This window comes from Mustela erminea, chromosome X (genome assembly GCF_009829155.1).
Source record: "Mustela erminea isolate mMusErm1 chromosome X, mMusErm1.Pri, whole genome shotgun sequence".
NCBI classification, from domain to species: domain Eukaryota; kingdom Metazoa; phylum Chordata; class Mammalia; order Carnivora; family Mustelidae; genus Mustela; species Mustela erminea.
This window is the reverse complement of record NC_045635.1, coordinates 36,235,124-36,261,915: the sequence shown is the minus strand read 5'-3', so window position 1 is coordinate 36,261,915 and position 26,792 is coordinate 36,235,124. Positions and strand designations below refer to the sequence as shown.

The 26,792-nt window shown below is 38.2% G+C and overlaps 1 protein-coding gene across 1 annotated transcript in view; it reads right to left on the bottom strand.

The window, feature by feature from the left end:
• Positions 1 to 26,792, bottom strand: part of USP9X (ubiquitin specific peptidase 9 X-linked) — a 97,550-nt gene that overhangs the window by 13,757 nt on the left and 57,001 nt on the right. Inside the window, exons 25-36 of the mRNA XM_032329516.1 lie at positions 25,955 to 26,121; positions 20,870 to 20,978; positions 20,494 to 20,640; positions 19,133 to 19,279; positions 17,774 to 17,996; positions 14,710 to 14,930; positions 11,801 to 11,991; positions 6,534 to 6,707; positions 4,017 to 4,158; positions 2,059 to 2,812; positions 1,361 to 1,484; positions 195 to 420 (exon numbers count right to left, since the gene is read on the bottom strand). Of these exons, the coding sequence (XP_032185407.1) occupies positions 195 to 420; positions 1,361 to 1,484; positions 2,059 to 2,812; positions 4,017 to 4,158; positions 6,534 to 6,707; positions 11,801 to 11,991; positions 14,710 to 14,930; positions 17,774 to 17,996; positions 19,133 to 19,279; positions 20,494 to 20,640; positions 20,870 to 20,978; positions 25,955 to 26,121 (2,625 nt within the window). The remainder of the gene's footprint in view (positions 1 to 194; positions 421 to 1,360; positions 1,485 to 2,058; positions 2,813 to 4,016; positions 4,159 to 6,533; positions 6,708 to 11,800; positions 11,992 to 14,709; positions 14,931 to 17,773; positions 17,997 to 19,132; positions 19,280 to 20,493; positions 20,641 to 20,869; positions 20,979 to 25,954; positions 26,122 to 26,792) is intronic.

The following is a 26,792-nucleotide window of genomic DNA, read 5'->3' as shown; positions in this document are numbered from 1 at the left end:
TAAAGAGCTAATAATTGCTATACATTGCTGCGAAGTACTTTTACCGAACTCCTAGATAACAGATGGTGTGGGTGTGTGTGCACACACATTTGTTCGGTAAACATATCAAACAGATGTACATGTATTTGTGACTTTAACTTCCAGGGAAGAGATCTGTAAGCATTTAATCACTAAAAAGAAAACCAGGCAATTACCTGACTAGAAGGTCCGGGAGATGCAAAAGGGGAAGGACATGGCCCATCTTGCAAGGAAAAATGTGCAATAAAAACTATAAGTTTTGCAAATGCACCCCTTACTTCTGCACTGGGGCACTCCAGAAGGTATTCAGAAAAGCGATTTGAAACATTAAAAAGGACATTGTGAGCAAACCAAAAACGGACATTCTTGCTGTGACGAAGGAGAATACACAATGCATCATACCTAAGACAAAACAAAAAAAAATTTCGAATGTCAATTTACTGTGTTTTGTATGTAATACAAATATGAGTCTCTATGAACGAAATAAAAATCAAAGACCCTCTTTTACTTCTGAAGGGAAAGAACCAGCAATGGTTGCTTCTAGTACCAACATTAAAAGGAAAGATGACTACAACTTGGGGCTCTTCTCAAAGACTGACAACACAGAGATGAAAGCTTGTCCAGTCCTCTACAAACTCATTACCGAACTCTTTCTAGATTCAAGGACAAGACAATCCCTTCCCTAACTTTCCTTGAATATCTTACCACTGGAGTACATAAAAATTGTTCAATCAAGGTATTATAATGGTCTCTATACTCTCACAATCTGAAACTTAGGACACTCATTTTATTTGTCACGTTTTTAAATCTATGGCAAAATTTAATCTAGGGAAGTTAAAACTACTAATTTCTGGATTAAGTAGCTCAGACTTTTAAAATATTATCCTATAATCTTTTGTACTGGGACATCAAAGATAGGATGCAAGGTAGGAGAAACAGAAGCCAGCTTCAGAACAATGAAAGGTCATGTTTAGCATAAGTTAATTATTTTAATATCATCTCTCTCACTATTACTATCAAGAGTTTTTGGGGATGCCTGGGTGGCTCAATTGGTTTAGTGACCACCTTCAGCTCAGGTCATGATCCTGCAGTCCCAGGATCAAGTACCACGTAAGACTCCCTGCTCGGCAGGGAGTCTGCTTCTCCTGCTGACTTTTCTCCTCTTCATGTTCTCTCTCTCATAAATAAATAAATAAAATCTTAAAAAAAAAAAAAAAAAGATTGTATTTTGCGTTCCAGATCTGAAGTAAGATGGTCGTTGAGTTGGAAAAAAATAAAGCAATATATTAAAGAATCAAACTAAATGCTAGGATAATAGGAATGAAAACCCAAAGCAATGTACCAATCACTGGCAGAGCCACGGACGATTTTCTTGGTGTGAAATCCTGTGGTAAAAAGGAACCTAGCAGCAAGCTGAATACTAATCATAGTGATTTCTTCTGCTTCAGGCAACAGGTGATCTTGCCCTATAAAAAAAGGCAAGATACATTAAAAAAAAAAATTTCTATGTCTAAGCTCCATTTTCAAACAAGTCTACATTTCCACTGATTTCTAGAAGTCCTAACTTTGCTAACTAACCCCCGACCAGCTACTTACGAAATAATTCTTAGTTCAGTAAAGGATGTTTCAAACTAATGCTTGAGTCAAAACCAAATTGTTATAATAAACAAAAGCTCCTCTGTTTCCGAACAGCAAGACAATATATACTGCTCAAAGGTAACAGTTATCTGAAATATGGCTTTGAAACAGCCCCAAGCAGGAGTGCCTGGGTGGCTCAGTTGGTTAAAGCCTCTGCCTCCAGCTCACATCATGGTCTGGATTGAGCCCTGCATCCGGTTCTCTGCTCGGCGGGGAACCTGCTTCTTTCCACTCCCCTCTCTGCCTACTTGTGATCTCTGTCAAGTAAATAAATAAAATCTTAAAAAAAAAAAAAAAAAAAAAGCCCAAAGTAAAAATGCAAATATGTTGATGCTTCTAAGAAATCTTGCAAGTAAACTAAGAGTTACGCTTTTACTAAGAAGCTAAACTCTTGATACTTACCTGGTGGAGGATTTAAGTAAACACCGTTACACGTAAGCAGTTTTTTCATGAACTGAAAATATTCTAAACTGTACTGCATTCGGTTATGCATGAATTGCACATTCTGCTTCCGTACACTTCTCTCGATGGCTGATGGCATAATAATCTGATGGGGTCTTGTGGTGATAGCAAGCTCAGATATGTATCTTATCAACTCATCGCCCTGGTCTATAGTATCCAATCGTTCATAAAAAAGTATGTAAGCATTCCACCACCTTTTCTGGCGCCTGTAGGACATGCGCTTCATCATGTGATCAAATACCTCTCCCATATACTCTCCGCCAAAACACTGGTTTTTCATTTCTTCGTCGTCATCCATTTTACACTCTGTTACATCTCCATCGTCAAATTTGTACCAGCGATTTCTCTCACCATCTCCACCATTCCTTTGAATGATGTAAGAATAATAATGTCCACCACTTGCTTGGCCACTGTGTACCAGCACGCCCACGAGTCTGTATTTCGTGCTTCCTGCCGTCTCACTTTCAGACTGCTCATTCTGCTGTATCAACTGACTCTCTGGGTTTACATTATCTCCTTCCAGCTTTGCAACACCTGCGACTGTGTAAGGTTCCATGTCCAGCTCTCGAGGAAATTCAAAATAATCATTGAATTTGATTGCACATTCTCTTTCCCAGTCATAATCGAATCTTTTCAGTTGGATAGCAAGAACGGGAGGTAATTTTTTAATTAGCAAGCGCTTTACGGTATCAACCTAAAATAAACAGAGCAAGTTACTAGATGTTCTTCTATAATCCATTGCACAAAACAAACTATAAACCCGTATTATTAAATTCTCATGAAGACTAACTGGAGGTTGTAAGTGTAAACAAACACACCACAATGAATATAATCAAGGTAATTCTGTCACAGTGGGCATTTCAAAAAATGCTAACTAAAACTAACAATATGGAAAAAGCAGATGCCATTTGTTACAAATTGCCAATATTAGTGACACTGACATTACTCACTGCCTGGATTCTGTATTGTCATTGCTATCTCACCACTGTTACTTAACATTTACTGTTAGGCTAATGAAGGTATGCTCTGTTTGGAGCAAGCTAAAGAAATACAATAGCAGCTAATATTTATTGGGCTATTAGGTGCCAAGTAATATGCTAAGTACTGCCTGAGTAGTAATGAGGAGGAGCAGGAGCAGCAGAGAGACTGAGTCACTTGCCTCAAGTCTCAGAGCTGGTGGCGGTGGGGGGTGGGGGGCAGTCCAGCTTTACAGCTCACACCTCAGCCTCTAGACTTTAATACCTCTTCAGGTGGTGTGTGAATGTCAAAACGATACAGGTGACTTGGAGGTGAGAGAATTTGGGAGCCCAGCAAGACAGACGTTATTTATTGTCTGCGTAGACGGTCTCTCCCTAAGAGCTGTTAAGTGCCCAAAGATAAAACTTTTTCAAGTGGGTCTAAAAACCTGATGCCATTAGTTTAAAAACATGGTGGTAGAAGAAATCTTATGGCACCAAATCGAGTAATGCAGGTTTCAGTAAACTTCTTGGTCAACTGAACATGACGGGAGAAAACGTTTTCTTGTCAGCGCTATAGCTTTGGGGTTCAATAGCAGTTTGGTTGGGCATGGATGGCAAGTGACTGTGGAGCTCAGACAACAGAAAGTGATAGTGAACTATTATGACTTCTTCTTCTTCTTTTTTTTTTTTTTAAAAGACTATTATGACTTCTAAGATGTTTGCTCTTATCTACTGGTTTCCCTAGCCCTGCTGTCACTACTTTCTCTCAATTTTCTTGCCTTGAAAAACCTTTGTACCAGTTACCTTAACTACCTTCTGCTACCACTGTAACAAAGCAGGGTAGGGAGTAAAAATAGATAAATACATAAACCAAAGCAATGAACTTTCAAACCCATTAAATGTAACTCTAGTTACTTTAAAAACCTGGATAATTCATACCTTTTTATTGCATTTTTCACAATGATATGCATTTGCACCTTCTAATAAATCTCCTTTGACATATTGTTCCAAAGAATCAAGAAGATTTTGGTGATTTCTAATGTCTACATTCAAAGTCGTAAAAGATTCTTCACACTCGTATCTAAAGATATTAAGAAATCATCAAAAAAGATTTCTTAGTTTTCTCAACATTTTTATAGACTTAATGAAAGCTATATCTGCAATATTTATAAGATGACATGAAACCTGTACGAAACAGAATGTCACCAATAAACTCTGACACATTTATTTGGCCCACTTACCTAGTGCTGGGCACTACATTAGATTGTTTATGCCCATATATACACCAGTTTCTCTGTCTTCATGACAAACCTGCTAGAGAACTAACACCACCTCCACTTCAGAGATGAGGGACCTGGGACTTGGAAAAGTTAATTTGGTCAAGATTACTAGGCAAAATCACGTTTTGAAGCAAGGTCTTTGCTGCTTCATGGCTTAAGCTCTGTACCATCTAACTGTGCTGCTTCCATTGTCATCTAGTTAGGCTAATTCATGCCAAGGCCAAAGCATGAATTCATCAACTTCTGAAAACGGTATTTTAAACTATTAATGGGCTGAATTTTTAAATGGTCATTCTTTTCTGTAATGGAAACCTCAGTATAGCACAAGTTTGAACAACCAGTCAACAGGAGATAACCAAGCTGAGTAGGAGCCAGAATCCCACCTTGTGGCAATTTTCTACCAAGGGAAATTTCAGATTTCTGATGAGACACATGCGTAAACTCAGAACATGGGATGTGGGGAATACACTTTCAACCATCAAATTTATTCATTCAACAAATACATTTGGAGGGCCTTCCATGTGTGAAAGTACTCTGGGATAGTCAATGCTGAAGACAAGTTCCTCATATTTGGGGCTTTTCAGTTTAGTTATGGGAAAAAAAAGGTATACAAAGGTATTTGTTAAGTGGCATGAATGGAATATGAAATAGGTATTAAGACTATTGCTACTATGATCTGGGAACAACCCATAAAAGAGAAAAAAAGTCAGAACTTATGACTTTGCTTAAAAAAAAAAAAAAAAAAGGGACATTCGAAAATGAGAGCAAGCCAGCAAATTTTTTCTATAAAAAGCCAGACAGTACTTATTGCAAGCTTTTTTGTGGGCCATGACGTCTCTATGACTCTGCTGTTATAGGGAAAGCAGCCAGAGTATGTTTCAGTAACACTTTTTTAAAAATAACTGATGTGTGGCTGGATTTGACCTGTGGTACACTGTTTGTGAACTCCTGATCTAGCAAATAATCCTGTAGAACAGACTTGGGACTCTTTATGTAACCTTCTGGCATGTAATGCAAACAGGCCTCGTTTAGTTGTGGAGAAAGTATTTGAACTTCTGGGATCTTAATTATAATCATGCTCTTTGGACACTGTCACTTATTAGCAAAGAAAAGCAGTAATTTCCAAATGACTTTGAAAATTGTCTAAAACAAACGAAGAAGGACTGATTAGAATAAATGACCAAAAAGTTGGCTTATTTTATCAGTAATTAAAATCAAAAGGTTAAAATGACAGTTTAGTTGTCCACCTAATGCAAAAGGTCTTTTAAAACAACAAAAAGTTACTGTACAGGCTACATGAATGATTTCATGGTCTTGTTCTGAATGAATGGTTTAACCTCACGGTAATTTCTCATTTATATAGCATTACCTCTCTTGTCAATCATTTCCCTTTGATCAAAAATGAAGCACTCCCACCAGCCACATACCTCAAGACTATGTAATGCTGTTTGGGCTTATAGAAAATAGCATCGTACTGTGATATTTTGGCGAAAAGTGATTTCAAACCACCAGTCATCAGTAACATGCAAGAGAAGTTCCAAAGTAAAACTTCCATGTACTAGGCATAAATGTGTATCTACTACTAGTAGTGAAATTTAATAGTCACTTAACTATTTTCAATTAAGAGTTCTTAATCAGTTTCTCTTTTAAGTAAAAAACAGTTTGTTCAGTCAACTCTTGCTATGTTTTGTGTTGAAAACACACTTTAAGGATAATGACAATGCTATTTTAAAAATTTAGTATTTCAAATTGTACTCCATGTCTATCATCTTCTAAGCTTAATGTATTTTTAGTATTTTAATTACTTTAGCTCTAGGATAAAGGGCAAATTTATGAGTAACACCTATAAGCTATATATATGCAAAATGCCATTTCATTTCCCCAGTAATGATCATACATAAAAGAGAAGGAGCCAAAGGTTATGTGACCAAATCAACCCCCCCCCCCAAACCAGAAAACAAAAACCTCCATGAAAACACCACCAACCATCACCACCACCACCATACACAAAACCCAAACCTGCAATAGTAAGGTACAAAGTGTATAATTCATCCAGTCTCAGGCATATAGTTAAATTGGTGGCATACTCCACTTTAGTACATATTAACTACTAATAAATACTTTATTTTTTTTAGTAAATAAACAGTACAACTTTAAATATATCATCAGCACTTACCTATGTGGGCAGCCCTGGCAAATCTTCTGATCAGCAAAGGACCCTCCTAAGACTTTACTTAGCATAGCTGGATGTCCCAAGGCTTTCAAAGCTTCATCTAAACTATCCACCAGTGAATTAAAAAATTCTAAAGCATCATGCTGTTCACGCAGATTAACAGGCTCACCCCAAAGCCTAAAAAATGAATGGGAAAAAATACAGTATTTTCTCAGAAAATAAATACAACCACAAATGACAATATATAAAGTTTTTTGTTTAGTAGGAAAAAAGCAAATGCTCTTTATGTGTAGAGCGCGGTGAGAGACACAGTGAGGCTCATAGTGCAAGTGGAGCTCCGTGCCATGAGTCACTATGAAACTGCTGGTGTGGTTGATGGTTTCTATGGCTCCAGCACCTGCGGCTGCTTTATATAGTGAATCTTACTCTTATGTAAATGTTATAATCACTTTTTGTTTCGTGTTGCTTAAATTTCAGGTTACAGATACAGTGCAATGATTTATTTACTCTTAATTAAATCGCTTTTTCCAAGTGAAAGGAAAAAGCTATGACTTGTTTTAGAGTTGATCTCTTTTGAGTAATCTGAGGACTTAAGTTAGATAAACTTTCAATTGTGTATACCACAAAAATGAGGACTGACCACTAAAATCCTAGGCACTCCTGGAAACTATCAGTGACATCTAATTTTGTATTTACAGTGACATACATCAATTTTTTAAACACTTTTTCTATGTAGGAAATCTCATTCCAATCATGTAGTATTTTTTAACTTTTTTTTTTAAGTAGGCTCCATAAACGGGGGAGGGGACCAATGTGGGGTTTCAACTCATGACCCTGGGATCAAGACCTGAGCTGAGATCAAGAGTCAGACACTTAACGGACTGAGCCATCCAGGTGCTCCTCCGATTATATTTTAAACTTAACTTGATACAGTGAGTTTAAAATAAAACACATGTTCTTGTTTGTTAAAACCAACTTGGTTCGTTACTGGAAATGACACCAATCCATTCTATTAATTTTCAAATTATGGTTGATTCCCCATACTTTCAAACATGGAGTCAACCATTAATTACAAAAGAGAAAAGATGAACAGATCTGTAAGACACCAAGTTAATATCACCAATATCAGACGAACTGATACGGTGTATTTTCCCAACGCAATGCAATGAGAAGCACATAACTACTGTGGGCTTTCTTGCCAAAAACATTTAACTTGAATCTTATCATGAGGAAATAACCACACAAATCAAAATGAGAGACGTTCTTCAAGGCAAGCAATCTAGGCTCTTAAAAAATTTCGGTGCCATATAAGTCATGACAAGTTAGGGAGATTATTTTAAAGAAAACTAAAGAGGTAACAACCAAATTATTTTGATTCCTTTCAGGATACCAGTCTGGGATAGGAAAAAAAAGTCACAAAGAATATCTTTGGGAAATCAGAATATACACTGATGAGTATTAGACATTATTATTTTTAAATCAAATATTTATTTTCCACTCCTTTTCAAGTAATCTCCATACCCAATGTGGGGGCTCAAACTCAGGACCCTGAAATCAAGAATCGCATGCTCTACTGACTGAGACAGCCAGGTATCCCCATATTAGGCATTATTAAATCACCATTAAATTTCATTGAGTGTGATAATGGTATTATATGTAAGCAGAAAGTGTCTTTATTCTTAAGAGGATACATACTGAAGCACATGTAGGTGTGTGGGGGTAAAATATCATGTTTACAACTTACAATCAACTGGTTCAGAAGAATCAAAACCTAAGTACAGTTGACACTTGAACACAGGTTTGAACTATGTGGATCCACTTACACATGGGTATTCCCACCATACAGTACAGTACCATAAATGGATTTTCTCTTATGATTTTTATTTTTTTTCCAAGATCTTTATTTATTTGACAAAGAAAGACAGAGAGAGAGACAGCAAGAGCGGGAACACAAGCAGGGAGACCAAGAAGGGGCTTGATTCCAGGACACTGGGATCATGACCTGAGCTGAAGGCAGATACTTAACGACTGAGCCACCCAGGTGCCCTTCTTAAGATTTTTAACATTTTCTTTTCTCCAGTTTACCTGATTTTAAGAACATATTCTTACATATAATATATGCATATAATACATATAACATACAAAATGTTAACTGTTATGTTATCGGTAAGGCTTCCAGTCAAGAGTAGTAGGCTCCTCAGTTTCGAGGACACCAAAAGTTAGACATGGATTTTCAACTGTGAGGAGAATCAATGCCCTTAACCCCCACACTGTTCAAGGGCCAACTGTATAAATATAAGCAAGACTGGCAAAATGTTAACTGTTAAAACTTTTTAGAGTATAACATAAAAGGTAATCACACTGGACTCATTTGTCACCTTTTCTGCTGGTTTCAAATTTTTCAAAATAAAAAATTGGGCATGTGGTAGGGAATGTGGTCAACTAACCCACACATATCAGGAGTATATTGTGTGTCTAAAGTGAGATTCATCCAGAAGTGCTAGTCTAGATAAACCTGAAGCTCCAGTAGCATAGGAATCATTTTGAAATAAAAAATCCGAATGTATCGTTAAGTGAGAAAACTATTTATAACTGAATGACAAATTTTAAGCTAGAAACACAGAAAGTATGAGAGTAATTTGGAAGAGGAAGAACAGAAATGTTTTAAAAGCCTTATGGCCGAGATGTGACAAACTGGGGAAAGAAAGAACTGCAACAGAGAGGAGAGTGAGGGGTGTGTCAGGTGATGTCAGAGTAAAAGCAGAGCTGGGAAGGAGGGTGGTGCATGAAAGCCAGTAGTACGGATTAAGCAGGGGCCTAGTTAGGGGAATCAGAGGAATTTATATGGTGAGTCACAAGAATGCCATTATATTATAAAACAATGGTTTCAAAAGCAATCTAAATAGTATCCTTGTAGGGAAAAGGAAAGCTGATCTGACAGAAGCAGGGAAGGCAGCCCCGGGTGGCAGTGTCAGGTGACCCTCTGCTTCCCCGACACTCAGCTGACAGGATGAGGCCTTGAAATTCCCGGGAGTTTTATTTAAAAACCCACAGCTATGAAGGATTAGAGCCTTTTTCATACACAGTAGAAAGAGTTAAGTGGTTGTACTGTGGTATTTAGTGCACGACACGTGACAGACAATGATTTAAAAAAGTAAGAGGGGCGCCTGGGTGGCTCAGTCGTTAAGCATCTGCCTTCAGCTCAGGTCATGATCCTGGGGTCCTGAGATGGAGCCCCACATCGAGCTCCCTGCTCAGCGGGAAGCCTGCTTCTCCCTCTTCCACTCCCCCTGCTTGTGTTCCTCTTGCTGTGTCCCTCTCTGTCGAATAAATGAATCTTAAAAAAAAAAAAAAAAAGGTAAAATGTAAAAAAAAACCAAGATCAAGATATAATTGAGAATTTTAATTAAAAAAAAAAAAAAGGTTATTTATTCCATCTTTCCTAGAAAATTATATATTAGGGTAGCAAAGTTGTTGTATGTAAAATCTATTCTGGCTAGTAAATGCAAGAATGATTTAAGGAGAAAAAAATGAGACTACCACCATTCTGTAATCCTGATGAAATACTCTAGCCAGTGATGATCAATGGCTGTGATCATGGGATACAGACATCACATACTTCTCCCCACTGATGTAAACATTACCGTCTATAAAGTAGCTTTGCCTATCATTTCAAAAAAGAAAAAAAAGAAAAACACCTCGATCTCATCAAGTCTCTAGATCTCACTCCTTATTTATAGGAAATATAGCAGACTGAGGAAAAGAGAAAATACAAAAATACCACAGGGATTCTAGCAATAAAATCCAGATGGTTGGAAACTTTGCATTGTAAACTACCTACTTTCCCCCAAAAAACAGCAAGGATGTTGTTTTTAATAGTAGGCCCCATCAAGAAAAATGATGAGACTACAAGGAGAGTCATAGCAACATTTGAGGTATATGGACTTCATTTGGATCCCAGTTTCAAAAAAATACATAGTAAAAATCAACTGTGAGAAAACTGAGTAAATATGAACACTAATAAGGATATTAAGAATTTTTTAAAAAAAGTTATTTATTTGACAGATAGCAATCACAAGCAGGCAGAGAGGCAGGCGGCAGGGGGGTGGTGGTGTGGGTGGGTGGGAAGCAGGCTCTCCGCCGAGCAGAGAGCCCAACGTGGGGCTTGATCCCAAGACCCTGGGATCATGACCCGAGCCAAAGGCAGACTTAACCCACTTAGCCACCCAGGTGCCCCATGGATATTAAGGATTTTTAAAAGACACTGTAATAGTACCATGGTTAGGTTTAAAAAAAAAAAAAAAGGCACCAAAGATACACACTACAATATTTATAGATGACAGTGTGTGAGATTTGATTCAAAGCAACTGGAAAGTAGACGGGAATGTAGATTAAAAAAGACTGGGCACGAGTCAACAACTGCTGAGGCTGGGGGATGAATACAGATGGTTCTCCCTACTTCTCTAAATTTGAGAAATTTTCAAAATAAAAATTATTTTTTAAAAAGTTTTTTAGAATTTATTTGACAGGCAGTGAGAGAGCACAAGCAGGGGGAATAAGAGTGGGAGAGGGAGAAGTAGACTCCCCTCGGAGCAGGGAGCCCAATGTAGGGCTGGATCCCAGGACCCCGGGACTGTGACCTGAGCTGAAGGCAGATGTTTAACTGACTGAACCACCGAGATGCCCCCAAAACAAAAAATTAACATCTTAAGAAACTAAAGAATAATGCCTCTCCAAATTACAACACTTTCTACCTCTGACTCTGAAGACAGAGTAAAACACTAAAAAGTAAAGTTTGATTATTACAGCAGACTCCTGAATAATGAGGGATGCTGACCCCCATGTGGTAGAAAACCTATAATTTCTGACGCTCCAAGACTTAACTAGGAGCCTACTGTTGGCTGCAGGTTTTACCTATAAAAATAAACAAGCAAGTAACACATATTTTCTATGTGTTATGTATTGTATTCTGTATCCTCACAATACAGTAAGCTGGGGAAAAGGAAATGTTATTAAGAAACACAGGGGGAAAAAATCCATTTAAAGTACTTTACTGTATTCATCGGGGGGATAAAGAAATTCCGTGTATAAGTGGACTCCAGTAATTCAAACCCATGTTCTTCAGGGTCAACTGTACTACTGTTTTTATTTTTTTTTGTACTGCTGTTTAAATATTAAACATAAAGATGCCCTCCAATATGTATTATTGTGTATAGCGATGTTTGTAAAGGTTTAAGCAGTATCCCTATTAACGTCTATTCCCAAATTACCTGAACTGTTTCCAAAATCCTCTGGGCACATAGTACTGTAGACGAGAAGCAGCTAAATGACCAAAGATGACTTGAAGGTGTCTTAGGACACCGATATTATACTCCTTCCTATCTTCTGTTTTACTTAATGCTGGTTTGTCTTCAAATTGTTGAGGATATCCAAATACATCATCTCTGGGATCAACATTGCTCTAGATACGAAAAAGTATTAGTAAGTTAATCCAACTTTAAAGTATAAGAAAGTATTTTGAGACAAACACCAGTTAGTGAACAAATGATTTTATCATTTGTACTTCTATTTCTTATTTCCAAAGCACTTAACTTCCAATTTATAAATTTTAATTTATAATGTGTTTATCCCCACCATTTCATAGAAGAGTTGTCATAAAGGAATAACCCTGCCTGTATACTAGAAAGGTAGGTAATTAGGGCAACATAGTAGAGTTGAGGTATTTAACACAGACTGAACTGGACCCCAGGACAGGTGCTGCCACTGAGAAGCTGGCTAACCTTGAGCAGGTCAGCTACCTTTATGTCTTCTTTTTCTTTCTTTCTTCCTTCCTTTCTTTCTTTCTTCTTCTTCTTTTTTTTTTTTTTTTAAAGATTTACTTATTTATTTCAACCAGAGAGAGTGTGAGCTAGAGAGAAAGCATGCACACGCACAAGCAGGAGGAGAAGCAGACTCCTGGCTGAGCACTGAGCCTGAAGCGGGACTAGATCCAGGACCCTGGGATGGTGATCTGAGCCAAAGGCAGATGCTTAACCTTTTTAAGGTTTCAGAAGCCCTGTAAGCATTCAACTACCTCAGAGCTGACTGAGCCACCCAGGCTTAACCTTCATGTTTCTAAGCTTCAGTGTTTCCTCATGGGGATGTGTGGCTGTGAGGAGGATTAGGAGGTGCTCAGGACTGCGAATAGTCAATAAAATATGCATATTAATAGTACTCTTCAAAAGATGATGCTGGAAGAACTAGATATCCTCATGCAAAAGAATAAAGTTGGACTCCTCCCTAACACCATATAAAAAAATTAACTCAATACTGACCAAAGACCTGACAGCAAGAGGTAAAATTATGACATTCTTAGAAGAGAACATAGGGTAGAAATGTCACAACACTGAATTAGGTGGTAATTTGTTGGCTAGGAGAGCAAAGGCACAGCTAACCAAAGAAAAATGAGACATACTGGACCTCATGAAAATGGAAACTGGAACCCCTGGCACACTGTTGGTAGAAATGTGAAACAGTGAAATCACTGTGGATCAGTTCCTTAAAAATAAAAAACCGTATGATCCAGCAATTCCATTTCTGGATATATGCCCAGAAGAAATGAAAGAAAGGTCTTGAAGAGAGGTTTGTACACCCACCTTCATAAGAGTACTATCCACAATTGCCAAAATGTGGCAGCCACCCAAGTGCCCACTGATGATCAATAAACAAAACATGGTCTGTTCACACAGTGGAATATTACTCAGCCTTAAAAAGGAAGAAAATTTGGACATATGCTACAACATGGCTAAACGACGGATATTATGTTGAGTGAAATAAGCCAGTCACAGAAAGGCAAATATGGGATGATTCCACTTATATGAGGTACCCAGAAGAGTTAAATTCAGAGAGATGGAAAGAGAACTGTGGTACCAGGGGCCTTTGATACAGAAACAGAATATCTAGTCCCTGTCCATGAGAAACTTTGTCCAGGGATGGAAACCAAGAACACAGGCAAAAGCAAACAACCAACAAAACCCCACAAGTGCAGTGGCGTGCCAAGACAACACAGAGCAGAAGGTACCATGAAAGCGAAGATGGGACACCTTACTTGAAATTACATCATATTTGATCTGCCTTGTTTACTTACAGTACAATTAGCTATCTCTCCTTGTGCTTACCCTCAACATCCCAGAGATGTGATGGGCTATAGGACTAGAATTTCAATTTCCACTCTGAAGAGGGATTCTTAACCAGTTATAGGCGCAAAGCATCCCTGCTCTGAAGCTTCTTAAAAAGGTAAACAATGCTCAGACCCTAACCCCTGCGATGACGTGGCTCAGTGGATCTGGGGAAGAACTGGGACAGGTATGTTTCAGAAGCCCTCTAAGTATTAAACTACCTCAAAGCAAATCGCTGTGGTGACTGAAGAGAGGGAAGGAGGAAAGAACCACCAAAGACATTTACAATTAGAACACATTCTGGTCTCTCTGCAGTTCTCACCAACACCATGAACAGGAAAGATAAAATAAAAACAAAGAAATACAGGATGGATATAAACATGATCACGACTAAGTCTTATCAATATTCTCTTCTTGAAAGAGCTGTGCCATAGTTATGTCAAATCTGGTCCACCACTACAACCAAACTTTTCCATAGCTTTACTGCGCAATGCATACTCAGTAAGGAGCCTAAATTTTGTCAAAAGACTACATGACATCTGAGGTAGAGAGAGGTTTGTTGCTTAAGCAAGAAGAGCTATGATCTGAGGCAAATGTAAAAGTAACCTAAAAGCAAGCACAGATAATGAAACTGGCACAGAGTACAACTTAGCATAAATTAATGGAGATATATTTAAAAATATCAGGTAGAAAAGTGAAAATATAATTTAAGTTGTTATAAAAATGAAGATCCTTATGATTATGCAAACTACAAATATTAAACACTTAACACAAAAAAACTGAGTATGTGAACTGCTGCTTTAAAACTTATATACCACCATGAAAATGAACTGCAGTGTAAAGTCTGGCAGCTAGTGAGCACCAGATTAATGTCAAGACATAGCAGTCCACGCTGAGAGACTCCAGCTTTATTTTCAAATATGTACCAACAAGTCCAACAAAAGTGTAAGACTCGGTAAGAGAATGATAGTATCTGGTAGCAGAATTTCAAACAGAAAACAGAAATGCTAAATAAAATTTACCTCATTGTCCTGCTTCTCATCCCCAGACATATCATCATCTACATCACTACCTGTGCCTTCAATTGCAAGAATACCGTTCCTGATGGAGGGAATCATGTAGAGTTGCTGAATCACAGAATTCATGTAGCAAGTAGCACCAGCATTTTTCAGCCCCACAAATCCTTTAGGTGGGCGGGGTCCAACAGGTGGCAGATATTCCCACTCTGTAAGTGCTTCACAAGCTGAGAGAAGGGAAAAGGTTCTTGTAGTACAAACACAACCATTTTGTCCACTTTTAGCTCTAGTAAGCTGGTAAGTGAACATTACCAACAATTCCACTACTTTCCCAGCCAGATGAAGCAGTACATTGAGTACAAGTATCCCCCTCAACAAACTGAAGGGATGCAGCAACTTGTACCAGTATAGGGTTTCTTACCCCACCATTTGAAACCCAGTGTCTTACCTAGCACTGCTTCTATGGAAATGTCAGAAGCAATCTCTTTGCTAATTTCTATGCGCTCAAATTATTTTTTAAATTTTTACTCTTTAAAGATTTTATTAGAGAGCAAGCGAGCGAGCACAAGTCGGGGGGGGGGGTGGTGTTGAGGAGTGAGAAGTAGGGAGCCTGATGGAGGACTCAACCCTGGGACTCTGAGATTCTGACCTGAGCTGAAGGCAGACACTTAACCCACTGAGCCACCTAGACACCCCTCTATGTGCTCCTTGTACTTTTAGTTTTACTGTTTCGTCATTATGAACTTTAATTTTTTTTGACTTTTGTAGGTTTTTTAAAGTGTCTTCAAATTCATTCTGACATGTAATATTAATATAAATACACCGATATATTATATAGCTTGCTCAGTTTTAAAGCATCCTAGGACCACCTGGGTTCATATCCAGGTTCTGTTGTTTACCAACTCTTTTCACCTTCAGGTAAGCTTCCGTTTCCTTTGTAATAAATGTGATAACAGTGACACCTGCTTTGCCTATAACTGCAATGTTATTTTGAGGAGCTGATGAAATAGTGGATTCGAGAAGTCCTTTAGAACTGTAAATCACTGTATGTCTCCCTCTACCTGGTAGTATAAACCAGGAAAGAGTATAAAATATTATCACTGTCTATGGGACTGGTTAAATAAATTATAGTATACTCAGTTAAAAAGTATATAGCCAAAAAATGGAATTAGGCAGATGTATGTGTCGTTAGGGAACAACTGCAGATATATTAAGGGGAAAACAAAGTGAAGACATTGTGTATACCATATGCCAATCTGTGGTTAAAAACAAAAACTGTACCAAAAAAAACTTTGCATGTGGATTTTCCATACAGTAATGCTCAAAGGACAGACACAAACTGACATTAATAGTTACAGCTATCAAAGGGGAGCCACAGACTAAAATGGGCAGGAAACGTTTTTAGTATGTAGCTTCTTAGGTACTTCAAATTTTTACCATGTTCTACTCAAGAACAAGCAGCCTGTTTCTGCCATCTTCAAGCCTATAAAAGGATATGCAGAATAAGACTTCTGAAACAGCAAATCTATCTAGAGGGCTGTGGTCCAAGGCCACTTTTTGCTGGCTAGTAGCAGGGTCCTCCAAAACCAGAGCACACAACTCATCTTAAAATTGAAGGTGATGACTGCCTAAGATAAAACAATCCTATATAGGGAAGAGATGTGCTCCCATATACAAAGCAAAGGACAACACAGTGACTCCTGGTGGCAGACTAAACAAAACTGGATGAATCTGGGGAGACGTTACCCATGTCCATGGAAGCAGTGGCATGGTTCATGCCAAATTTCAAAGCAAGCTTCCTGCAAGGCCAAGGGACACAGAATCTGTGTGATACCATACCCATACCTTGAGGGTAGTTAAGCTTATTGAAAATTAAATGAATAAATGTGTGGATTTGTTAAAAAACAAAACAAAGAACCCTGAACAAACGAAAGACTCTTTTTAACCTCCACCTTATTATACACAGATTTGATAGAATAAATAGCTAATGGTAAAGCCTTTTTTTTTTTATGGTCTAAACTTTTTAAAAAATTTTTTTATATTTTATAAACATGTATTTTTATCCCCAGGGGTACAGGTCTGTGAATCGCCAGGTTTACACACTTCACAGCACTCACCATAGCACATACCCTCCCCGATGTCCATACCCCACCCCCTTCTCCCAACCCCCCTCCCCCCAGCAACCCTTAGTTTGTTTTGTGAGATTTAGAGTCACTTATGGTTTGTCTCCCTCCCAATCCCATCTTGTTTCATGTATTCTTCTCCTACCCCCTTAACACCCCCATGTTGCATCACCACTTTTAATGGTCTAAACTTTTAAGCAGTTTAATCAGAATCTCCTAAAATGTTATTAAAAATGTCCTTATCTTCTGAAATACAACATATCAAAAAATTTCACGCTTTTAAATGTTTACTGTAATCAATTAGATCCTTAAGCTTTGAGGATAACATGGTTTTCTCTTAAATTATTTGTTAGATTCCTTATTTCTGCTTTTCCAGTCATTTAATACTGTCCCCCCATCCTTTTGGAGCTTCAGTTCCAGATCTGTATGATCTGGAGTCTACAGTCTATCTCAAGGGCTTTTGTGTGAGCATTACCTGCGGACTTAAACTGCATTAAAATGTTATCTTCTCATATTCTCATCTTTTAAAACCAGATTTTCTTTGGGCTCATATGAAAATAATATTAAAGAGCTTCTAAGGGTGGGCCTGAAAGGTGTTTCAAGGAATGCAACTTCAGTTTTAAATTTGAACTCTGCCATTTATTTTGACTACTTATTACTGTGGTTTGGGTTTTATTCCAGGTTTGATGGAGAAGAAATTTATTTTGCTAAATACTCAGACCCCTACAGAAGACATTTAAAAAACACTTGAAAATTTTTCTGCATCAAGACTCTTCGCTTGTAATGGTGTGAAATTATAGATCTATCTCCTACAAATGTTAAGCTAGCTGCTGAAAGAAAAACACAAGCTGAAGATGTTTACTTAAAAAAAAAAAAATTAGGAAAATAGAATTTGAACAAATTAGAGAATTATCTGTCATTGAAACACTGCATTTTAGTATACTTACTAGTTATTGCTGTGCCAATATAATACATTTCAGTCAAAGAATCTACTATCTGTTTGAGATTCCTCACGCAGCCAACAGCTAACGCTACAAGTAACTCAAAACCAGCATTAATGGTAGCTGGGGAGCTACAGACTGGAATTGCCTGTTCAGCAGGCAGCTCTCCATTTCTCATATATTGCAGGTAAACATTGGATGCAGGGAAGATGAAATCATCAATTAATTCCTACAAAAGTTGAAAAAAGGATTACGTATTAGCAATTACATATGTAGATGTTATATATACTTCTATTTCTATAATGTTTATGACAAAGTTGTGTGTATACATTTATCTTTTTTAAGGAAAGAAAGAAATGTCTCTTGGAAGGAAATAATGTTAAACTGCTTGTCAGAATTAAAGCTATCATTACATCTGAGAAAACTTACTTGGATTCTCTAATAAAAAGATTCTACTTCAAAACACTCTTTACTATGACTAACAAATACACCAAATTTCTCTGATTAAGTATTAAGAGCAAGTTGACTGTAGCACTTAACTTTTTTTTAAGATTTTATTTATTTGACAGACAGAGACCACAAGTAGGCAGAGAGGCAGGCAGAGAAGAGAGGGAGAAGCAGGCTCCCTGCTGAGCAGAGAGCCCCAGCGGGGCTCGATCCCAGGACCCTGAGATCACGACCTGAGCCAAAGGCAGAGGCTTTAACACACTGAGCCACCCAGGCACCCCAACATTTTAAGTAAGTTTACTCTTTTGTTTTCTTAAAGAGATTTTATTTATTTGATAGAGCGCAGAGCAGGAGAGAAAGTACAAGTGGGGAGGTAGGGCAGAGAGAGAAGGAGAAGCAGGCTCCTGGCTGAGCAGGGAGCCTGATGCGGGGCTTGGCTCGATCCTAGGACCCTGAGATCATGAGCTGAGCTGAAGGCAGATGCTCAGCCCCCAGGTGCCCATGTTTACTCCTTTAATCATATGTGTACCAAAACTGATTTTAAATAAAAATAACATGTACTAAAATGATACTTTGAGTTACCACACGTGAAAAAAGTCATTAAAGAAATAGGATAAACATGACGCAATCTCACAAATATGTGTTGTTTTAAAAAGACTGAAGTGAAAAATTCATTTTCCAAAAACAAACAAAAAAAATTCAAGTGTGTATTTACTTTAAATACATAATATATTTTATTTACATACAAAATTCAGAAAGTATATTTAAAAAAATCACTGCAACCTCTATAAAGATTCTTAAAAAGAAGGTAGAAACGGTCAAGATAATACACCAAAGACATGGTATTATAAACCAGCCAGACAGATTTGGTAACAAACATCGAGGAGGTCAGGATATCTAGTTTTGGACAAAACTTACTTTAATGAGATTAGCACCTCCTTTTTCACAACCAATATGATACTTTTTCTCAGGGGTTTGAAAGGCCAGTAATTCTTTTGTTACCCCAAGGTGACCTTCTAAGATCGTCTCTTCAACACCTGTTTCACCTGTTCTTTTAACATCATCCTGCCAAAGAAAAAATAACAAATGTCTAATTTATGAAGGGAGGTAAGGAAGGAGAGAGAAGTCACAATGAGAAAACTAGAAACACATGAAGTAATTCCCCCAAACTTTTCCATTCATTTTTAAAATTTATTTTTATTTTTAAAAATCAATAATCATCCAGTCTAGTTAACATACAGTGTAGTATTAGTTCCAGGTGTACAATATAGTGATTCCCCACTTCCATACATCATGCAGTGCTCATCATGACAAGGGCCCTCTTTACTACCCCCATCACCTATTCCCCCCACCCTCCCTTCTGGTAACCATCTGTTTGTTCTCTATCGTTAAGACTCTTTTTCTTGGGACGCCTGGGTGGCTCAGTGGGTTGAGCCGCTGCCTTCGGCTCGGGTAGTGATCCCGGCGTTCTGGGATCGAGTCCCGCATCGGGCTCCTTGCTCGGCGGGGAGCCTGCTCCTCCCTCTGCCTCTGCCTGCCATTCTGTCTGCCTGTGCTCGCTCTCTCCCCCTCTCTCCCTCTGATAAATAAATAAAATCTTTAAAAAAAAAAAAAAAAAAAGACTCTTTTTCTTGCCAAAGCTTTCCCTTCTAAGCAAGATGAAATTATCTTCAGAACTTTTAGGGATATAGAAGCTACATATCTCTTCAGAAATAAATTCTCATACAATTCTGAGTAAAGAGTATTCGGTGTTAACATCAAGACTTAAGTGCTAGTCTGTACACACTGATTTTTTTTTGTTGTTGTTAAAGATTTTACTTATTTGACAGAGAGAGACCATAAGCAGGCAGAGGTGGGTGGGGGGAGGGAGGGGAAGCAGGCTCCCCACTGACCAGAGCCAGATGCCGAACTTGGTCGTAGGACCCTGAGATCATGACCTGAGCTGAAGGCAAAGGCTCAACCCACTGAGCCACCCAGGCGACCCATACACACTGATTTTTGATGAGAACAATTCAAAGGTTTTACAAGACGAAAATTTGCAGAGCGCCCCTAGATTCTAAAATGGAAGAGGCTGAAAAATCAGTAATTCAAGCTCCAAGTAAAACAAAGCATTCATTCCGTGAATCATGAGTTACTAAGACCCACCACCACAGAGTATATTCTTTGGTCCTTTTTATTACTCTTTGGTGTTTTTCACTTAACCAAAATGCTCAAAACTACAAACTATCAATTAATAAAACACTATCAATACAATAAACATAGTATTAAAGGTAACTTACCCTAATTCTCTTAAGCCAATCAATTTCATTATTGAGAAGAACTTCAGCATTGGGTATGTTAATATTACTATTGTAAGCGTAATTAAGAAGGTGTCTTAAAAGGGTGAAGTAGTCGCCTGAATGCTTAGCTCTCTCTCTGGCTGTGCTCTGAAACAATAAAGTAAAATCATATGAATTCACATGTCCATGCACAGAAGCCACTTTTTTAGAACCTAGAGATAACTAGAGCAGAGAACTAAAATAACATGGGAAGTTAAGAATATTTACTTAATAAATACAGGCTGTTCTAACTTGAATATAAGCTAAAACCATAAATTCCTGAATGTCTTGTTTAAAGAATTCATCACTCTAAGAAACATATTAAAAAATGTCTCACCCCCAACACGGTGAAGAGCAGAGTAATGAAGAAAAGTAGAGGCCTGTGTCCCATGCAACATCTGGTGCACATCAAAAAGAACTGCTCTTGTGCAACCTGGCGAACAGTTCTGAAATAAAAGCATTTCACATTTAACACATTATTTGCACGAAGTTAAAAAAAAAAAAAAAGGAAAGAAAGAAAAAGAAAAAGAAAACAAACAAACAAACAAAAAACCCCAAAAGATTCCAAAACTGGCCTGTCTTTGGAGGGAGGGATGGGGTGGAATAAAGGTGAATTAAAAGTAAAAACACAAGGATACAAGGTTAACGCCCTCTGAAGCCCACAACGCAGAACACATGAATATTGCTGTACGGCAGGAACCTCAAATTGTCCTAGAAGAGTTTGAGGGATACCCTGTAACATCCCTTTCTTAGAACAGGCTGGAAATGCTCTTTTGAATACAAGATGGCTTACAGTAAGCCTTACATATCTTTTGGGCCGTCCACAGAATTTTCACTCATTGCACTTTGGGGCACACAACTCTGTAGGAATTCTGTTGCAATTATAGGAAGGATAATGCTGCAATGTCCCTTTTATTATTCTAGCGGCTCCCAAAGCATGGTCCCCCGATCAGCAGCATTAGCATCGTTTGGGAACTTGTTAAAAATGCAAATTATCAGGCCCCATTCTGGACCTGCTGAATTAGAAATACTGGGGGTGCTACCCAGCAACCTGTGTTTTAATGAATCCTTCAGGTGACTTGAATGTGCACTAAAGATCGAAAACCACTGTATTATACAATATTCTATGATGACCTTGTCTCTGGTCCAGTAGTGAGAAATTTACCTGATGACTATGAATCCTTAAAAAAAAAAAAATTATATACTATACACATGTGACCACAGCAAATGTCCAAGAGGGTAGAAAGATCACCCATTTACTGCTGTGCCTCAAGAACCTAGAATAGTGACCCACATATAACAGGTGCTAACAATCAATTCTGTTACCACATGCACAGATGCTGTTTATTCATAAACAGTGATCTACGACTCCATTAGAAAGTAAACTCTTTCAGGGCAGGGCCTTGGTGACGCCAGGGTTTCTGACACCTGGAACAATGCCTGACATATGGGGAGATGCTTAATAAGTACCTGGTAAGCACCTGTGTATCTTACGGTCATTGCAAACTACATTTCATGGGAAACTACCATGCTTCTGTCTTTCTGCTATTGACAGAGAGCTTAGAACCAAATTTATAGCTCAGTGTAAAGGACTTGACAGACTACATTTTGTGTAGTTTTCTGGAAACCCGTACATGGTCTTATAAACCAGGACTTTAGAAGCCGGTGGGTAAAATCTGATGGAACCCAAGTAAACTGAAGTCAGGAGTACCTGAAGTCAGGAGTTTTTTGGGGAGAAAGTCTGTAACTTTAATTAGATTTTCATAGGTATATGTCATTCACATTGTCCTAGTTCATTTTTTTTAAAACTCAGGTATGCAGCTCAAATAAAGTAGGGATCTATAAAAAGTTAGTATTTGTGATATTCTGATGAAATCTCTCTCATACATGTCGATTTCTGTAATGCTTTTCAAAGAAACACGTGCCTATCATCAACAAATCGTGTGGCCAGTATCTTTATGACATACTCAAAATCTCACTTCTTACCACTTCAAATACTACCATACTTCCAGCCACTGTCATCTTTTGTTTGGATTAACAGTTTTTCCTGACACTTTAGAACTTATTCTCAACAAAACCACCAGAATAAACTCACAATGTAACTCAGAGCACACCATTCCTCTGCTCAAAACCCTACAATGGGATGCCCATCTCCCGGTAAAAAAAAACAATCCATGTTGTTAGAATGATCCATAAAATCCAAGCAGGCTGCCTGTTAACTTTCTGACCTCATCTCCTACAGCTGCCTATCCTTCACTCACTGCTCCAGCCACATTCGTCTCCTTGCTGTTAAGACATCAGGCACGTTCATGCCTCAGGACATTTACATCTGTTGTTCCTTCTGCTGAAAACCTGCTTCCTCCATTATCTACATGGATTACTACCTTCCTCTTTCAGAGGTTTGTTTAAAGGTCAAAACCAAACTCTACTGACTCCCCACTATTCCTTATCACCTTCATTTCTCTCTATAGCATTTATCACTAACATACTGTATATTTCCCCACATGTTTGCTCCTTCATACTCCCATCTCCTTTAGTTTGTAGACTCCAAGAAGGCTGATATTCTGTTTTGTTTACTGCTATATCCCTAGTAGCTGGGATAGTGCCTGCTGATACATAATAGGTACTCGCTAAATTATTTAACAAGACTGCCTACCATATTAAAATTGAGTACTTAGGTCTCAGCATCAAAGGCCTTCTGCAAACTGACTCCCACTAATCTCCTTTACAGTATTATCCTGTACTCCTCTTTCACACATCAAACCAGACTACTCAGCTTTTCTCTGAAAGCACTATGCCGGGGTGGCAAACTCAAATGTCTTCATCAATGTCAGGTAACATAAAGGAGTTGAATAAACAGGTAGAGTATAAGGCAAAAGGTGCTAGAGGGGCTGGAAAAAAACCATAGCCACCTAAAGGAATTTCGATCAAACTCTTAGTGATTATAACAAGTTTAGTGATACGATATGGAAACAGACCTCACCTAAACAAAGGTCTGGGAGACTTTTCAGAAAACGTTAACAGAAAACGTGGCACTGAAGTTGAAACTTGTAAGCAGCAGCAAGGGTCGAATTGTTTATAAACCAAATTTAAATGTTTAGACTTAACTCAAAGGCAATGAGAAGGCATGGAAAGATCTGATACCAGGAAAACAATGGGGTCATGCTTGGCAAAGATCATGCTGTCTGCAGTGTGGTCACAGGATGAGAATAAAATACCTTAGCGGTGAAGCACTGGGGTGGGAAGATTAAGGATATTGCAGTTGTCTGGGCAATGGATGCTGGCTGTTTAGACGAGGGTAGAAGCAGTATGGAGGAGGAAGAACGGAGTCCAACAACACAGAAGTAAAAATACCATAATGGGGACTGAGGTTGAGGGGAAGCATCGCCAATGCCTACCTTCCATTTGTATGCACATATAAATCTTACCCGAACCTGAGCTCATGTTACATTCGGCAAAGTACCTTCACTTCTGCTCTTTCTGGGTAGAAAAGTAACTTATTCCTCTTCTAATTCCTAGAGTACTTTGCCTCCTGTGACACGGATTTCTCTCTCCAAGCTCCTTGAGTGCAAGAACTATCTTATTTGACTTTGGACTTTGTCAAGCACATGGTAAAGACTCGCATTAATTTGCTCATGAAGTATAATTACACAGAGTATAATCATGTGGCAGAAAGTCAGAACTCAAGAGGCAGGACACTGTCCTGTAACTTTAGCCTTAGTTCAGCCAGCAGCAGTCTAGTGAGTTGCTACAGAATTAAGGGAGAAAGCAAACACGGGATATGCACTGTACATAGGTTAGTAATATTATGCAAGTATAAACTCTACCTAAGGGGCAGCCTCATGTACGCAGGACCACAATCCTGCACTTGAAACTGTTGGGGCTGGATGTGTTTAGGGATTCAGATTTCAGAAAGGTAATGCCAACAAATTATGTTCAAGTCAGGTTTGCTGTCAAATTCTTACACATTGGAAATAAGGGCCTTTGAACCTGCAGGGCAAGGTGAGGGCCAGTCCGAGAGAAGAAAATCAGATACCTGAAGCTCAAAAAGATCTTGCTCTTAGAAGACCCTATCTGTTGTTGACTATAAGGGAACAGAGGCATACTGAGATAAAGTACTGTCTACAGAACTTTACTTCATTGTGTGAAGTTTCAGGGGAAGGAGGAGGGAACTGGGTCTAATTTCCTCTAAGGGGGGAATGTTCATAAAGGTCTTTAGAGGGCAGAAAACCCGTAAAACCAAGTGCAGCCAAGAAAGTGAAGTAAGTTCCTAACTTAAGATTTGGGAATCAATATAGAAAAAAACATTTGCTACCTCTGGGTTTGACTTCACTAAAACTCTTCAGATAATCATCTTTTCCCTCCTCCTTCCCTCTGACTTGTTATCAAATAGAACCAGACTCACTCAACCTGTTAATTTTTCTTCACATACTGGGTTATCTCATGATGATCACGTCTTTTCAAGGAGGTAATAAGCACAACCTTACTGGGGGCGGGGAATCCTGTCAAAGGGCTTTCTGAATTTCAAGGACATGACAAAGGAACTTCTAAAATAGTAGACCTTCCCACTACGTCACTTTACAGCATCCTCTGGAATGAGCAAAATATATCTATTCCATCAATGTACTTTTTTTAAAAAAAGGCTTTATCACTAGGTTTTATTTCAGCAAACTTTATTTTGACGTTACATTAATTTCATCAGTGATTTCTGTCACTGATGAATGAGTGGCATCTGAAAAAATAACCAAAGTGAACATCTTCTTTCTTTTCACATGATATATGGAAGACAGATTAATTAAATTTAACAGTGACACTAATTACAGCTCCAGTTTAAAGAGTTAGCCCATGAAGGTCAGGATTAGAATGACATGAGGATGGAAACCAACATTTTCTACAAATCTGATCGACTTGCACAAAAAGAAGTCCAAAACAAAGCTTATACCATTGATTAAATGATCTTCAATTGAAAACAAGGGCTTTATTTGCTCTTTGGTCTCATTATAAAATGCAAAAGTTCTTACCAGAACCCTGACATGTGAATTTCATACTGAATTAACAATTTCTCTTGAAGCAAACAAACCAAAAAACCTGGCATCTACATATCCAAGACAGGAGGCGAATGTCCTGTTTAAGTGAAATCTTACCAACCAAATTTTTAAATGGGCTAAAATATTTATCTCTTGAGTAAAACTAAGTTCTGAAATTAGGGAAAAAATTAATTTTACTTTGAGATTTGATGTTGCCATTCTGCAGAGACTAAAACCAAAGTTAGGTCTATGCAAAATGTGGTTAAAAATTTTTTCTTAAACACTATCATGCTATAGAGACAAAAAACACTTGATTTCTGGGACAAATTCTCCCAGCATAAATTTATTTCTGTGTAACAAAAGATGAAGTTTCTTACAATTATAAAGATACTTACTTGCTGTGACAGTGCAATAGTAAGTCAATAATGAATGTCTGCCAAGCCTTTTCTTTACTAAGAGCATCCAAGGCTGTCGGAATCAAGGCAAAACACAACGTCATCACTTCTAATGCCTCACAGCAAACCTGTTCATCTTCCAAGTCTGGCTCATTGCCTGCGTTGGTCTGTAAAATTATGGTCAGAGGCAAGTTACCTAGAGTTGCATTTAAGAAAAATCTCACACAACTTCAGTTAGTGCTTAAAACTCAAAGACTCACTTAAACCATCTGGCCTCAGCCTCTCTACCTGCAACTTGAGACCCATTTAAGAATAGTATGGAAATGATTATAGTACAGAGATAGTATGGAAATGAATAGTGATGTCTAATTCCAGTATTCTGCTATATCCCAAGGAACGATGAAGGAACACACTGAGAATATCACTTGTTACTCTGTCCTTCAGGCTCCTAGGGATCTTCTTTCTGAAACGAACAATCACTCCTTTCTTACGGCACATTCTAGCACTGCAGAGTTAGGAACTTATGACTAGTTCCACAAGGTAGTGTAACTATAGTGCCACTGTATTCTAAAGAAAATTTCTTAGACAATTGTTCAGGAAGGTTTTACAACCTAAAATATGCTTGGATAGGTAGCTAGTAAATTTTAATCCGATTCTATAAAAAAGTGATGACTACAATACATGCCTAAAAAAGAACAAGCATTCAAATACTAGCTGAATGGGGCACCTGGGTGGCTCAGTCAGTTAAGTGTCTGATTTCAGCTCAGGTCAAGATTTTCGGCTCCTGGGATTAAGCTCCCTATCAGGCTCTGTGCTTGGTGGGGAGCCTGCTTCTCCC